At 36.8% G+C, this 15,133-nt stretch overlaps 1 protein-coding gene across 1 annotated transcript in view; it reads left to right on the top strand.

Annotated features, from left to right (window-relative positions):
• Positions 1-15,133, top strand: part of DDC (dopa decarboxylase) — a 63,026-nt gene that overhangs the window by 31,650 nt on the left and 16,243 nt on the right. The window contains 4 exon segments of the mRNA XM_054517259.1: positions 3,325-3,391; positions 5,485-5,579; positions 7,382-7,449; positions 12,649-12,725. Of these exon segments, the coding sequence (XP_054373234.1) occupies positions 3,325-3,391; positions 5,485-5,579; positions 7,382-7,449; positions 12,649-12,725 (307 nt within the window).

Genomic DNA, 15,133 nt, shown 5'->3' with positions numbered 1-15,133 from the left:
GGCCCCGAGTGAAGGGGGAGCTTTAAAACACGTGCTGAAGTCATGTCCATTTCATTAACTGTAAACACACACTGGTGGTTAAACCTGTGTGTAAATGCCTCTCTCACTTGGGCCCTGTGCCCCCAGCTTGACACAGGCCTCTGTGTTGGCAGAATGCTGGCTGGGATGCTCAAAAGTGAAGACCACTAAGTTAAGCACTCCTAAATTCAGATAGAGTGCCCACTGCTTAGGTGCCTAGCTCACCTAAACGTGTGTAGGTGGCCTGTAAGATTTGTGCTGTCTTTCATAAGTCAGCACTGACAGATTGCAGCTGGCATATACAATGTACAATATACTTCAATGACCTCAACAAATATAGAGCTGCTACAACACAATTGTCTGCTGCCCAGCATGAAATCTCTCTGATTTTAGATGAAATGACTCTTCTGAACGTGATCCACAGGATATTAAGAAGCAGGCTTTTTGTATCCAGACTCACTCAGGAAACAATAAATCAGAATCAGACTGACAGATGAGCCATCTTTTCAGTAGAACAGTTAGATCCTGACCACAGATTTCCATTTGGAAGAAACATTCTTCAGACACATACAGATGTCTAGGGTGATGTTTCTTAACCCACAGTTTGTGAATGATTGCTGTTCTGTAAAATAGTGAATGGTGGTTTAGAGAACTGTTGCAGTTTTCTTCAGGCCACAGACATTCTCAGGAGTGCAAGCTGGCAAGAACTGAATTGGAGAAAATAAAAACAATATGCGAACATTGAAAGTTCTGCCTCGTTTTAGTTATTTGCAAATGAAAAGCTTTGTGGTGGAACCATGCAAAATGTGTCCACATCTTTTCAATAGCTGTATGAGGTCTTCCAGTTGAAAAGATTGAGAGTAATTGCTCTCAGGAATTATAAAGGTGCATGTGTGTTTCCTGACATAGCTCTCCATTTCAGGAAAGTAATACATGAGATGACTGAGTTAAGCATTTTAGCTGCTTTGTATTCACAACCAAGGGCTGAGTCAAATTTGAAGTGCACAACCTGAAAAGGAAAAGGCCTGCAGGCTATACTGAGCCATCAGTCCCATTTCTGTGATGCAGTCTGTCCCCTGCCCTTTGCACAAATGTGATTTTTCTGGTGTTATACAGGCTACAAATTGAGTTAGATTCATTCTGTAGTACTGAGTTGGGGTAATGAGAGTCCTGACAAGGGCAGATGGTGTCAGCCTAAGTGGTTTCTGAGAATTAAAGAAAGTAGCTTTGAGGCTTAGACACCTGCAGAGGGGAAAATAAAATTATTTTAGAAATTGAGGTATACTTTACAGAATAAACCATTATTTAAACAACTAAGCATATGTTTGAACTCATATAATCTCTCACTGAAAAAGACATACTTCTTATCCTGATTGGGAGAATACTTTAACTGGAGTACAAAACTAATAACAACAATGTATAACTTTTTGTTATGAAATTTCCATCATTATTTTAATTGCTGGACTAACCAAGGCAATTTCACTCTGATCTTGTCAGAAAATTCATACCATATTACCATAAAATATATGTGTAAAAGCAGAGTTAAGTCTATAGTGCACTCTTTTTTTTTATTTCCTAATATATGCATATTCCTTATGCATATTAAAAACCTGGCATTTTCATCATGGTATCCTCCATTGTGATAAATATATTTTCACTCCATACATATGTGCCTTCTTAGGAAAAATTGAGACCAAATTTTTTCCTGCTATTTAAAAAAATAGCCTGCAATCTTTTCAAAGCAGCCTCTCTAAGTGGGTGATTAGTCTTCCAGAGAACTCTTAAATGTGTCTCAAGGCACTTCAGTTTTCTGTTCTTCTGTGTCTCAGGAATAGGGCCCAGTATAGATAAAGATGAGATTATCTTGAAGGAAAAATATATTAGCTTATGATTTTACTAACTATATACCTACAATTACTTCTCATTTTCAGAACTGTATTTGTTCTAAACTCCGGTTCTTAGCAGCTTAGTATAGAAAAAATACTGAATTGTCCCTTTTTTATTTTAATAATTACTTCTTTCAAGTTTTTCTGGGACAGAATGTTCGTTTCTTGAAAAGTCCACTGGATGGACAAGTATAATTTAGGTTTTCCTTTCTCTTCTTATTGGTCTCATCAGGAATTTGCTAAGGGACACATACACACAGAAAATTGTGTCTAGTTCCAGATGTAGGGAAAAACAGTAGGGAAAAAAATGTTGCTTGACAGTGTACTTGGCACAAAAGGTAACCAGAAATACTAAAATAAAAAAGCAAAATTCTGAGTTTGGCATTTTTATAATCATGTCCTAGCTGTACTGTAGTTTATGTGTGACCTTGGATAAATGATCTAACTATTTTTTATTTCAATACTCTGACTATAACACAGCATACTTTATTTGCCTATTTAAACTGTAAAGTGTCTTTTATTATGTAAAAAATCTAGTAAATTACAAAAACCATACTCAGCCTTCAGAAATAAGACAAGGTGTTTAAACCATAAGTGTAGCAATGAAAAATAATGTCGGTTTATATGCCCTTGGTAGCTGGGGGTTTTTGATTAAAATTCTACCTGCATATTCCAAATAAATTACAATAGTTCATTTTCACCTAGTTATATTCTCTTCCTACTGGGAGACTTCAGCATTTATGTTGCCTCTGATTTTGGCCCACTGGTCACACAGAAGGATACATTAAATGAGACATGAACAGAACAAAGGAAGAAATGTTCCAGTGTTTTTGGATGAATCTGGGAGAAGAAGTTTCTCTGTGAAAAAGTCTTGCAAGCCAAGTAGAGAACATATGCTGCTAGTGAACAGGTTCCAGGTTGCAGATCTCTTGAGCATAAACTGGTTACAAATCTCTGTTACAGTGGCTCTGATCAAGACAGCAACATTTGTCAATTTATTCTGTCAATAATAATTCCAGCACCTTTAAATTGCCCAAATTCAGAACTTGCTTATGTACCATGAACTGCAAATCATTTTGATGGGATTTGCATATGTTAAGGTAGTATTGAGGCATACAATAAGCATGTGGAACTTACAGAAAATACATAAAATATAGCATCAGCACAGCACTGTGTCTATATTACAGTACTTATCACTCAATTTTTTATAAACATTTTATTTTATGCATCTGCTTCAATGGACTGTTATGGGAGCTTTGAAAAAAACCAACCCACAGTCTAAAAAGTTCTACTAAGGGACTACATTTTTTTTTGTTCTATAATGTCTTGTATTTTTGTTTATTGCTGCCTTTGCAGACTGTTTTTCTCCTTTGGTAATTTTCTATGCTGTAACACTTTTTTTTTTTTTTTGGCTCTGCAGTTCTGTGCAACACTTGGAACCACCTCTTGCTGCTCCTTTGACAAACTGTTAGAACTGGGTCCTATTTGTAAGTCTTTGCTGCTTCTTTCTAAAATTTCAGATACCAGTTTAAGCCATGCTGAGTCATTTCCAGGACATCATGCTGTGTCAGTGTCCAAATACAATAAAGCTACTTATAGATGAGACCTTCAGTTACAGTTTTATTTCTAATATTAGGTCAAGCAGTAAATGTGCATTCTCAAGCTGTTAAATGGTTAGAGGACATTGCCTTAAGGGTTTCTTTTCTTGGGGTGGGACATATTTTGGAATACTTAAGAATTACTGTAAGGGCCTCAGTTTGTAACATACTTCTTCAAGCCCTTCTGCCCTGCAAGGGCATCTAGAACAATGCTGAATATCAGGGAAAACTGAACTCTTAATTCTGCTCTGCACCAAGTGTTTTGTTTCTGCCTGGTTCTAATAACGATAAAAGGTAGGGAAATATGCACCAAAAATCCCCATCTATTCTTAATCCTTGCTCTCCCCTTCCCAATTTCCTTCCTCTTCCAAGAAAATAGAACAAATGCCAGTGTGTTTAATACAGTGATCGAGTCATGGACTCTTCATAAGTGTTTCTTTCTGTGTTACGGTTTGTTGTGTCAAGCTTTGATCTGCAGCAGGGCTTGGTCAAATCCCATGTTTGCTGGCTGATGAAATTGTTACCAAAGCACACCATATCTCTTCAAATGAGAACAGGAAATCCATAGCTGTAAGCCACTGGAAGCAACTTCATAGAAACACAGCTTGATTTGAGGTCCTCTTAATTTATTCAGGGGCTTGTGTGGTGGTCATTTGCTCTGTGAGGTTTGCTGCCTTTCACCACAGGACCCAGTGACTCGGTTTCTCACAGTCCTTCTTTTTAAACAGGTTTCTAGTAGTTTCTTAGCAGCTACAGATTATTTTGCCGTTTGTGTTATTCCTGAAGGCCTACTAAAATAGTGACACCAATACGTTTAGGTGTAGCAATAATCACGTGTTTCACTTCAGTGATTCCCTGCTTGTGTAGCAGAGCCAAAAGGATGGCATACCAGTGAAGTCAGAAATCTCATGCTAGCTTTTCTGCTTAATCTTATCCTTAGCACACATGAGCAGCAGTCCTGCTGCTGTGATATGAAGGCAGTGTCTCAAACCAAGTATATTTAAAAATCGATAATCAGTTAAAATTTCAACATGCTTTAAAACAAACCTAAGTTGTGGATGTTGTGAATAATATTTTATTTGCTTTCCCAGAAATTCATGCAAAAAGAAAATTTAGTTCACAATAAAGCAAATTTCAGCATGAACTTGGTGCCAGACTGCAGATCTCAGTGGATGTACCTCTGTATGTGGAAGTAACCATCAGAATTATTGCATGACCAGTGTCATGTGGGCTTCAGCCGTCAACTGATAGACCATAATTGTTACTGAATGCATTAAAACAGTGTTCTCTCGTAGAGTGTGAATACTTAATTACAGAGTATATGTGAGCTGCTCATATGCCAAAATACTTCTGCAGAAACCATTCAGTGACTAATCAAAAGTAGCACTTTCTCAGCATTTCAGTGCTTGCTTTTGCCTGTCTCCATCCTTGAAATAAGTAGTTTGCTGCACAAGTTCAAAAGCATGTGCATGCACATTTATCAATATGTACAAAATACTGTTTAGAAATGTGTTTGTGAATCATGAGTTAGAAGTAGGGAGCACAGCTAATATTCTATCTCCTCCTGCTAAAGCAGTTTTATTAGCAAACAAATGATAGCTAAATCTTTATATACGTTTTTTGAAAGTGTATTTTATAATGGTTCTTAAATTAAAACCACAAAACAATTTATGTTGGTTAATTTTAGTAAGATAAACCTAGAGATGATGATCCTTATGGGTCCTTTCCAATATGGGATATTCTATGATTCTATGCTTCTGTAACTTTTTTCCAGTAGAATTGGGAAGGAAAAATAATACGTTACATATACAATTTATATATTAATGAAAACCCAGATGGTGGAAACATTTAATCTCTTAATTTAATTTTAAATTGGGAAAATAATAACATCAAAGAGAAATATCTCAGGCACTTGGTTTCATGCAAAATAATTGGGCTTTTTAATCAGCTGTTTAATTTATTTCCTTCAATTATTTTTTTAGGTAATAAGGAAAATATCTGGATGCATATTGATGCAGCCTATGCGGGAAGTGCTTTCATCTGCCCTGAATTCAGGCATCTTTTAAATGGAGTGGAGGTGAATGAGTATTTTTTCTCTAGCAGCCTGCTGAAACCTTGCTCTTTTATAGAATTTGTATGTTTTTTATGCAGCAAAGATTAATGGCTCTTCCAGAATCTCTGAGTAAGCTGCACCCCAGTTTGCACTACAAATCCCTGTATATTCGATTGCATTACTTAAATTTGTAGATTTTTAATGCTTTATACTGGGACTATGTGAGTACCCCTCTATAAGAAGTTTGTCATTCAGAATAACAACTAGTACTGAATCAACAAATAAAAAAGAGGAACTTTTCCCCAAATATCGCTAAATACATATTTGCAGCATCCTACATTACACAAAAATGAGGGGAAAAAAATTTGACAAATTAATGAGCTCATTACGTCTGGTTTTCTTCTTACATCCTGAAATTCATATACTATAGAGCCAGTAGCTCTATCTCAAACAGACAAGGTTTAATAACCAAGAGACCTGAATGAAATATTCCCCTAACAGCACTGCTGTTCCTTTTCCGCTGCCTTGCAGAGCTGCTTGGCATTCAGTTGCTTAGATAAGAGTACTTCAATTTCCTGCTGCTCCCCTCAGTCAGATAATTCCTTGTCTTCCACGCCAGTGGAGAAAATATTACTGTTTGGTAAAGCCAGAAGTTTAAACACAGCACTGATAGGCAGCGAGTAATGAAGAAGAGGAGGGAAACCCCCCTCACAAATAAAGCATTTCTTTTTGTCTCTTTTTTATCAGCAAATGAAGCTTGTTGTAATTTCCTGTGGGGGAATATTTTTTAAATTATTGTTATTGGTTCCTGAAGGAAATGAAACAGCATCCCTTGTCTGGGCCAGCATTTGTCATAAGATAAATATTTGACAACCATGAATAGGTTTCTTACTTTACAAAGTACAGGGTGATAGCTAGATAGATGGATAGATAGATGGACAGAGGGACAGGCAGATCATCTTCTCTTATTAGAGCATTTGTTAATTGTTTACAGGTGACAGGGAAGGTTATGAGAAGCAAATGAGAACAGAAAACTGCAATATGGAATAGTCAGACCTTGGTGCTGCCAGGTCCCTATCCCCAGGTTTTTAAGGCTGGTGCCTTCTGCCTTTCTTAAAACAGAAAACATGGATGAAACCTTTCCAAAATCTTTACCTGCCTGGGTTTCTTCTGATGCTCCACCTAAACATGTCAAGTAAACTAGGCCTGGCACATGGTGTATAAATATTTATTTATTGCAAGTGCTTACTTTTTGGTGGTTTTTCTTTTGATTTAGATGAAACAATAATTTCTAGTGAAAGAAAAGACCCTGTCAAAAGGAAAAAAAATTTCCTAGTCAGTTGTAATTTTCTGAAGGAATATGATGTGCAGATTCTGAATTACATATATCATTTCTTACTATATATGAATTTTGTATATATTAATTTCATATCCTTGGAAGTAGAAAGCATAGGGATTTGTTATTGGAAAATGTGATATGAATGCCAGTGAATGTTTCTGAGTATGCAAATTTATTTATATAATTAATTAAGATCACAATAAGATACACACTTTTCCATAACATTTGTAACAAGAAAGTATAATTGTAAAAAAATGCTCAAAATGTTGATAATACCACTAGCCTAACTCCATACCTAACGTGAACTCCACTCCCAAAATAAATGAAGATTTAACTCCAACAGTTACTAAATAAGGTGACATCAATATGAACATTATAAAGACCTGATTCAGGAATTGATTTATAATTATACAGACAATTTGACAAAGTCATATCATTATCACATGATTTCTCTTTTGTAATTCTGTTTTTATTTATCCATTCTCAGTTTGCAGATTCATTTAACTTTAATCCTCACAAATGGCTCCTAGTGAATTTTGACTGCTCTGCAATGTGGTAAGTATTTCAGTAAAGGGAAACATTACAAGAAACAAAAATGAGGTTTTATTAGTCTTTCTTCCTAGGAGTAGACATTTCTTTATATTTTTCAACTGAAATGAGAAGAACTGCATAGCTTTAAATCTTATAAATTATTTACAGAATTCAGACTTTCATTTAATCCAAATTTCAAAACCACAAAGTTCTGAAAGAGACCTGAGCTCTGTATTATGTTCCAAAAAGAGAGAGGAAGTCCCCAAAAATTCTGAAGATTTATACTTGCTCCATTTTGGGACTGTTTAAAACATGAATAAGAAACCTCTTTTTAAGCATATCAGTGCAATGAACATCATGCTAAACAGGTTGTTTTTTTCTTTCTTCCTTTTCTTTTCCATAACATTTTTTTTGGTTTGATTCTTTTAAAAGCCGTTCTAAAAATGTTGAAGATTTGGCTGATGAAAAGCAGCTGATTTCAAAAAGGCCTATTTATGCAATTTTGTACTGACTTTCAATTTTCCCAGATGACAGCCCAGACATTTTGAGATTAAATGATGCTGAAATAGAAACCCATAGACATACTTTCAAACAAAGCAAAGTATCATGGCAGTAATAATAGCATGGGTTTGTTAAAAACATTCCAGAGATGATCCGATTTTGTCCTGAACAAAATGATTACCAGTGTCACAATTAATGATAATTGTTAGCAAAACAGCTATTCAACAAATGCAGACCATTTATCAAAATAAATGAAAACATTAATTTCAGTTGTAAAAGAACAAAATTTGCAAAAGAGAAAAAAAAGAAGACTCCAAACATCACGCAGAAATAGGTCACCTTATTTAAAAGAGGAATTAATGTAAGACAGTGATCACTCAGTTGCTTTTGGTTAACCTTCATCTCTTTTAATTTCCCCGGCAAAGTTGACTTTTCAGGTAATATATTATGGTTTTTACTTTAATATTTCAGCTGATGTAGGCATTTTGAATCTTCCTACACATTGTGGTTTTTTTTTTCCTTACGGTAGATGGCTTACATTTTGACCCTAATTCATCAGTTGTGGCAGCACCCCATAACGTGCTGTGTCTCTGTATGCAAGGAAGTGGGAAGATGATGCAACAAACTCCTTTCCTAGTTCCTCCCATCTTTTTCTCATCACTCAAAGACATTGCTAAAAACATAGCCACTTGCAAATTAGACAATACACTATCATTTTCTTTAATGTTTGTAGAACAATGAGGAACCACAGTCTAGTCCCTAACAATTCAGTTTCTCATTAATTCTGCTTTCCCTGAAAATGCTGTGGAACTATGTTAAAGGCATTTTATCTGGCTTTCCAGTAAAACAAGTTATATACAATCACACTGTTAGTTCCCATCTCAGGTGACTTTAGGTTATTCCTAGTAAAGCTTTGACTTTAGACTTAGGAAAATATTTTTTCTGCATTTTGTTTCTTGTTGGGTTTTTTTGTTTTTATTTTTAGATAAGAAATTGCATAAAGTGCTTGTTTTCATAGGTAGGAAGATTCCGGTAGAAGGACTCTGAAGAGACCTTGCAACATCTCCTTACTCAAAGTAAAAGTTTCATGACTATAGCCACTCAGGCTTCAAGTCAGCTAGGCATTTTTGTATAGGGGTTATTCACTTAACACAGAATAAATAGACACTTAAGCTCTTTGGCTTGAAGCCAAGTCCATTGTCCAGCTAATTCTAAGGCCCACGTCCAAAATTCACCTGTCTTACCAACTGTAAAATTCCCTGAGGAGGTGAAAAGTAATAATAAAGGATGAAGGATGGTAAGAAAAAGTAACTGTGAAGAATACATTATCTTAGGATCTATGAAAATTATTAAGTAAGATACTGCGGTAGAATGGAAAGAGGAGTTCAGTAAACACTGAACACCATTTCAGAACCAAAGCATCCATTGATGAGCAGACTTCAAAATAACTCAGACTCCTCAGCACTTTCCCCAATAAACATTGCATTTCTTTTCTCTGCTAGCTGATTAAAATAATCTACCCATTAGATCTGTGATGTAATTATGTAACTACTCAGTGCAATATGTGGCACTGATGTAGTTTCAGATTTGGAGACAATTTAATTATAAACATTTTGCAAAATATTCTCAGACTTCCTGATGTACAGAAAAGAGCAGTCAATTTCCTATAAAAAGGAATTTAATAAAGCCAGTCCAAGAAGGGTATATTTTCTATATTCAAATATCAGAGTCCTTTAGAGACTTTCTTTTGAACCTACAGTCAGTTTTGCCTGACTTGTTTAAATGATGCTCTGGAATATTATAAAATAGGACTAAGTGTCTTCATTTAGGGAGAATGAAAATAATAATCTTGCAAAGTCTTGGTATTTTTGACTTTTATTACCATTTTCGGGGTTCAAGTGTTAACTTTTGATTGGGAAGGGTGTTTCTGTAACTGGAAGAAGATGCTTACAGGAAATACTTATCTGTAGATCATAGAACACAGAATAGTTTGGGTTGAAATCTACTTCCAACCCCACTGTCATGGGCAGGGACATCTTCCACTGGCCCAAGTTGCTCAAAGCTCCATCCAGCCTGGTCTTGAAGAGTGCTTGAAGTGAAATTGTATTTCACTTCCCAACTCCAGCTGAACAAACTTGAACAATCTACTTGAACACAAACTGAATTTTTCCTGCTGGTTCATAATATGAGGTCACCTTTTTATCTCTCATTTAAAATGCACAAAATAGAGTGAGGCAGTTAAAAGCTGCAGATGTGCAATTCAAGTAAGTCACTTCTCACAGATTTTCATTATTTATTTCACCAGGAGTTTTGTTGTGCATTTTGTATTATGAATACTTAATATGTGTATCTGTGCTACTTAGGCTAGGTCTTGGTCTATTAGCATAACCTCCAGCCTTAAAAAATTCTATTTACCAGCATAATTTGTGAAATACATATTCACAGGATCACAGATTCGTTAGGGTTGGAAGGGACTTCTGGAGATCATCTAACCCTATGATTTTCCTCTGGAGAGGTAGTCAAGGAACATCTTTCAGGCTGGTGGATGCATGCCTCAGAGCCCCTTTAACAGAGAGCCACCCACTACAGTCACTGAACTTTTCTTTTTATAGTAACTACCACATGGCTCCTGATGTAGGCTCTCCTTGTTTGCCTTGCTCACAGACATCTTTAGACCTCTAAAGAATCATACCTGATTTTGCTCTGGATGTTGGAGGGTGGAGGCTGGTTGGAGCCCTGCTTTTTTTTGATCACCAGGGTCCAAGGTGTCTCAAGCTCAGTGCATCCCCTGGAGGTGGATGGTTCTGGAGCCACATATTTTTTGAGTCCCTCCACTACCACACAGCCTGTTATCTGTGTCTTGTAATGCAGCCATTTGACAGCAGGTCATTCACCTGTGCACACCTTGTGCAGGTACCAGCCTTTTCTCCAGGAGAAGTATCTGAGTATCCATTGCAAGCTACCAGCTGTACTGACATCTCCTTCCTTACCAGTTCCATCTGAGTGGCAGCATCAGACTACTCAGGGGCTGCCTCACTCAACACACTGGGTTTGGCTCCAAGGTGGGGGCCCACCATTATGGCAGAGACCTTAAGCACTGAGCACTCTGGTCTGGAGCTCCTTAGGACTTGGCTGAGGTGTGGACTGGCTTGCAGAATGCAGCAGCACCCTTCCTGCATTCCCTGCCTACAGAAACTTCCATGTCATTTTTGTGAGTTCTAAGCTAGATGTTGCTACAGAATAGTTACCCTTCCCATTGTTTAATACAGCATCTTACAGGAGAAGAAGTAAAGCGCTCACAAAACATCTTAAGACATTGCTTGTACTTTGGATTAGCTGCATGGAGAATGAGCTACTGAAACACATATATATACACCAAAGTAATCAAATGCTTCAAATAAACTACATTAGAACAACTTAAAATCTGTTAAAAATATTTATCCTAATTAAACCTGTTTTAAATTATTGTTTTCTTCCTTTTGCCCACAGGACAGTTTTAGCAATAATTAGGTTGTTGATTGTTTTTATTTCATCTGAAAATCTGTTGCTATTTTTCATATGCATAAGTTTATTTATTTTCAGCTATGTACTTCCCATGAAGGCAAATACTTACCTGTTGGCCTTGGTACTTCCCTGACCGTTAGAGAGATGAAGGCTTTTTGTTTGTTTGAATAAGATGTTTTATTACCACAGTCTAGATGTGACTGAGACTGGGAGAATGTACTGGCCTGTGCATTTATACATACACACTAAAATATTGGTAATTGGTTTTTTACTTAGAAATTTACAATTTTACATTAAACCATTAAAACATAGAAAAAAGGTTTGGACTTTTGTCTTTTAGAGTATCCCTGCTTTGATGTAATTTTGGCTTACTTTGTAATATATTTATAGGCATAATATAATGATGTAGCAGTCTTTCCCTTTTTGAATTATTGTTTCTTCTTCTGCCTCTATAAACCCCAACATTTGTGAAGGTGAGTCAGTCTTACTCAGCATGAACCATGAACCAGAAAACTCTTGTTATTAATCACTGACAAAACACAGTTTATTCTTTCTAATAGGGACACACTGGCTTTTGAACCTCAGTCCAGTCACACCACCCCTTAGCTGGCAATAGTAAGTTACACTTCTCAGTGTAACATTGTGCTGTAGAATGTCTGTCAGGAATTGTGTAGAGGATCCAGCTAATGGCAGGGTGGTACAAGAGGGGAGCCAGAGTCAGAACTGGGGGCTTGTCCCTTCCAGTGGCTGCTCTTGCTGCTTCCACAGCAGCATGGAGAGACAGTGGCCAGCACCCCCAAAGCCTCAGCACGGCTCTGCACGATGTTTAGGAAGCAACAGCTCTTCCCACGCAGCTTTGTACTGCAGTAATTTCAAGACAACTTCTGTTGACTGCAAACATTAACATTGCCTCAGCTAGTCTCACATTCTGGTGTGAGTGTCTATCACCATAAAAAGATCCTCTATGTCTGTTTCTTGTCTGTTTTTAAATATGCAGTCGTGCAGTCATGCTGCCCGTTCCTGCTGAGCCTTACACTTAACTGCTTGTAAGTACAGTACTGATATGGCTGTGAAAAAGCACTGAAAATGGCACAGGCTGTGCTCAGGAAATATGCCAGTTTAAACACATTCAATTTGACTTCACTTCTTGTAGAAATTTAATCTCTTAAGTCTTTATTCTTAAATTTCTCAATTTGATTTCTTTCTTTTTTTATACAGGGTGAAAAAAAGATCAGATTTAATAGGTGCCTTTAAATTAGAACCTCTTTACCTGCAGCATCACCATCAGGAGTCTGGTAATTTTATAATTAAATGAGATTATTATTATTTTGTTTGCACTCTGATATTTAATGGGAAAAAAAAAGGACTTAAGATGAAAACGGCAATTCTTAAACTACCCAAGTTGTTTAGGAGGCCGTTTCCATTTTCTGAGCACTCTAGGGAGCTAAGCTCATTAAAGTGCAAATACTTGTCTAGTGAGATTTTAGTTAGTTAAAAGCAGTACAAGGAAAGTAATTTCATAAAGCATTATGCATTACTACTTTTGTATTGGGATTTCCCCAGTTGCAGACTTACCACTGATTGATTGCAGGAGTGTTGAGAAAATTCTCATTATCTTTTGGCTGTCAGATAAATGTATTATTGGGTGTTGTGTAACAAGTCCCCTAACCTGTCTTCCCCAACACATCTTTCTCCAAAATGATTTCAGGATCTGATTTAGAGTTTCTAAGGCCTGTGACTTTTTTTCTTAGTTATTCATGCAAGCTCTGATTCAAATTTTTCAGAAACACATGTGAAGAAAAAAACACTCCCAGAAACTACAAAGAAGGGGTGAACTGTGTTTGCTGTCTGTGCTCTGCTTTTGAGTGATAGCTTTCTGGGATATTATGCTGTAGCCCTCATGCTCTTACACTGGCTGTAGGCAAAGGCAGTAAGAGCGGACTATCTGTTTGGTACAAAATCCTCATGAAAGCTCTTTGCAAAATGCTCACAAAGAACTTAAAAATCTCAGGCTTTGTACAAAGCTCCTTAATGGATTAGTGATGGTCCTTGCACATACCTAGCAACTGCAGAGTGGTATTTGCCCTCCTGAAGCCCATTTTTACACATCTGGTTATTAACTGAATAATTATGAAGGTCACTGCAGTGCAGAGTCAACATATGGTAGAAGTTCCCTCATAACTTTCTGAAAAGTGTGAATCATCTGTAGAAGGTCTTACCATATACTCAACCTCATAGTTTTCCTGGAATTGCTGGTGCTGATCTGTGTTCAGAAGTATATCCTGCTATGGCTATGAACACATTGACATTTAAATTAATACCATCCAGACTTCCACTATTCACTAAAAGATCCTAGGAAAAATGGATTCATGTGCCTTAATCCTGAACTGACATAAACCTTGCATTTTATTCCTTTCCTCCATTTCCAAGGAATGCAAACATAGAACAGTGCAATAAACAGGAACAAGCAGTAATTCTGGAGCTGATGTTCACCCTCTAAAGGCTCAAATTATTAAGAAAAAAATATATACTTTTTTGCCTTTTCTAATGGAATATACAAGTTTCAGCAAATACACTTAAGGCATTAGCTTTTACTTAACATACACATTAAAAATATTTATCTTCAGGTGAAAAAATTCCAGCCTAAACTAAAATGAAAATATGCTCTTGGGACAACTGATAGTGCTGATACAAGAACTTTTGGTCTTACCTGGGTTAAATAACACCTGAAGAAAACCAAACCTTTCTTAAAAACAGGTAGTTTCAGTAAGGCCACCTAGTCGACCTAAAAACTTTGTCACCCCGTTGGAGAAAGAGTATTTTAGCCTTCATCTTGCCTTCAGAAGTGGGATAGCATGTTACATGATCTAACATACTGATTTCAAGGAGATAAACTGATTACTAGCAGTCTAGGGATGCCATTTTTTTTCCTATGCTCCATTCCCACGTGATATCAATTTTCTAAGGAGTTGGACAACACTTTCAAATGCAAATGCCTCTGGTTAAACTTCCAACCCACACTAACTCCTTCAATAAACACGGTCAAATTTGCTAGATGAAGGTGCTGCAGTCCTCATTGACCCCTGTGTGATTTATGGGATGTCAGCACTCCTGAAAATACAACTTGCCAAATTGAGGGTCTTGAGTTCTCAGTATTCTCAGGTCTGAGAATTCCTATCCTGGTTTACTAAGTAAATGAAGTGGTATTTCTGAATTCACTTATCTCTCACTCAAGAATTTAAATGAGCGGAAAAATATCTCTGTCCGTGAGCAATTACTCTTATTAACCATATGGCAATTATATGTGTCCCCAAGGGGAGAGTCTTTATTTTGTCATTAATTATAATTTTATGTGATTTGCATCACCACACCAGAAAGATTATACTAGCTTGCCTGGCAACCCAGGATATAGGTCAAATCCTCATGGCAGTGCTAGAAGAGTGCAGCTTTATACTCTATTGTGAACACCACATACGCTCCCACAATGCAATTCGTCCTGGTTAAATACAGATGTAAGACTAAGGCTTGTAATCAAGGAATCAAGCACTAATCATTGATTACATTCTGCTTCACAGCTTGTGAAAGGCGTTGTTGTGGATCATTAGACATAGCCCCTTACAGGAGCGTAGGATTATTTATCTGTCACCAGTTGCTTTACTCTCTTTGCTACCAGTCTTGCAGCTATCAAACAGAAATGGCTGCT

Source organism: Molothrus ater, chromosome 1, assembly GCF_012460135.2.
Source record: "Molothrus ater isolate BHLD 08-10-18 breed brown headed cowbird chromosome 1, BPBGC_Mater_1.1, whole genome shotgun sequence".
Classification (NCBI taxonomy): domain Eukaryota; kingdom Metazoa; phylum Chordata; class Aves; order Passeriformes; family Icteridae; genus Molothrus; species Molothrus ater.
The sequence above is the reverse complement of the archived record's forward strand: the minus strand, read 5'-3'. Positions and strand labels throughout refer to the sequence as shown.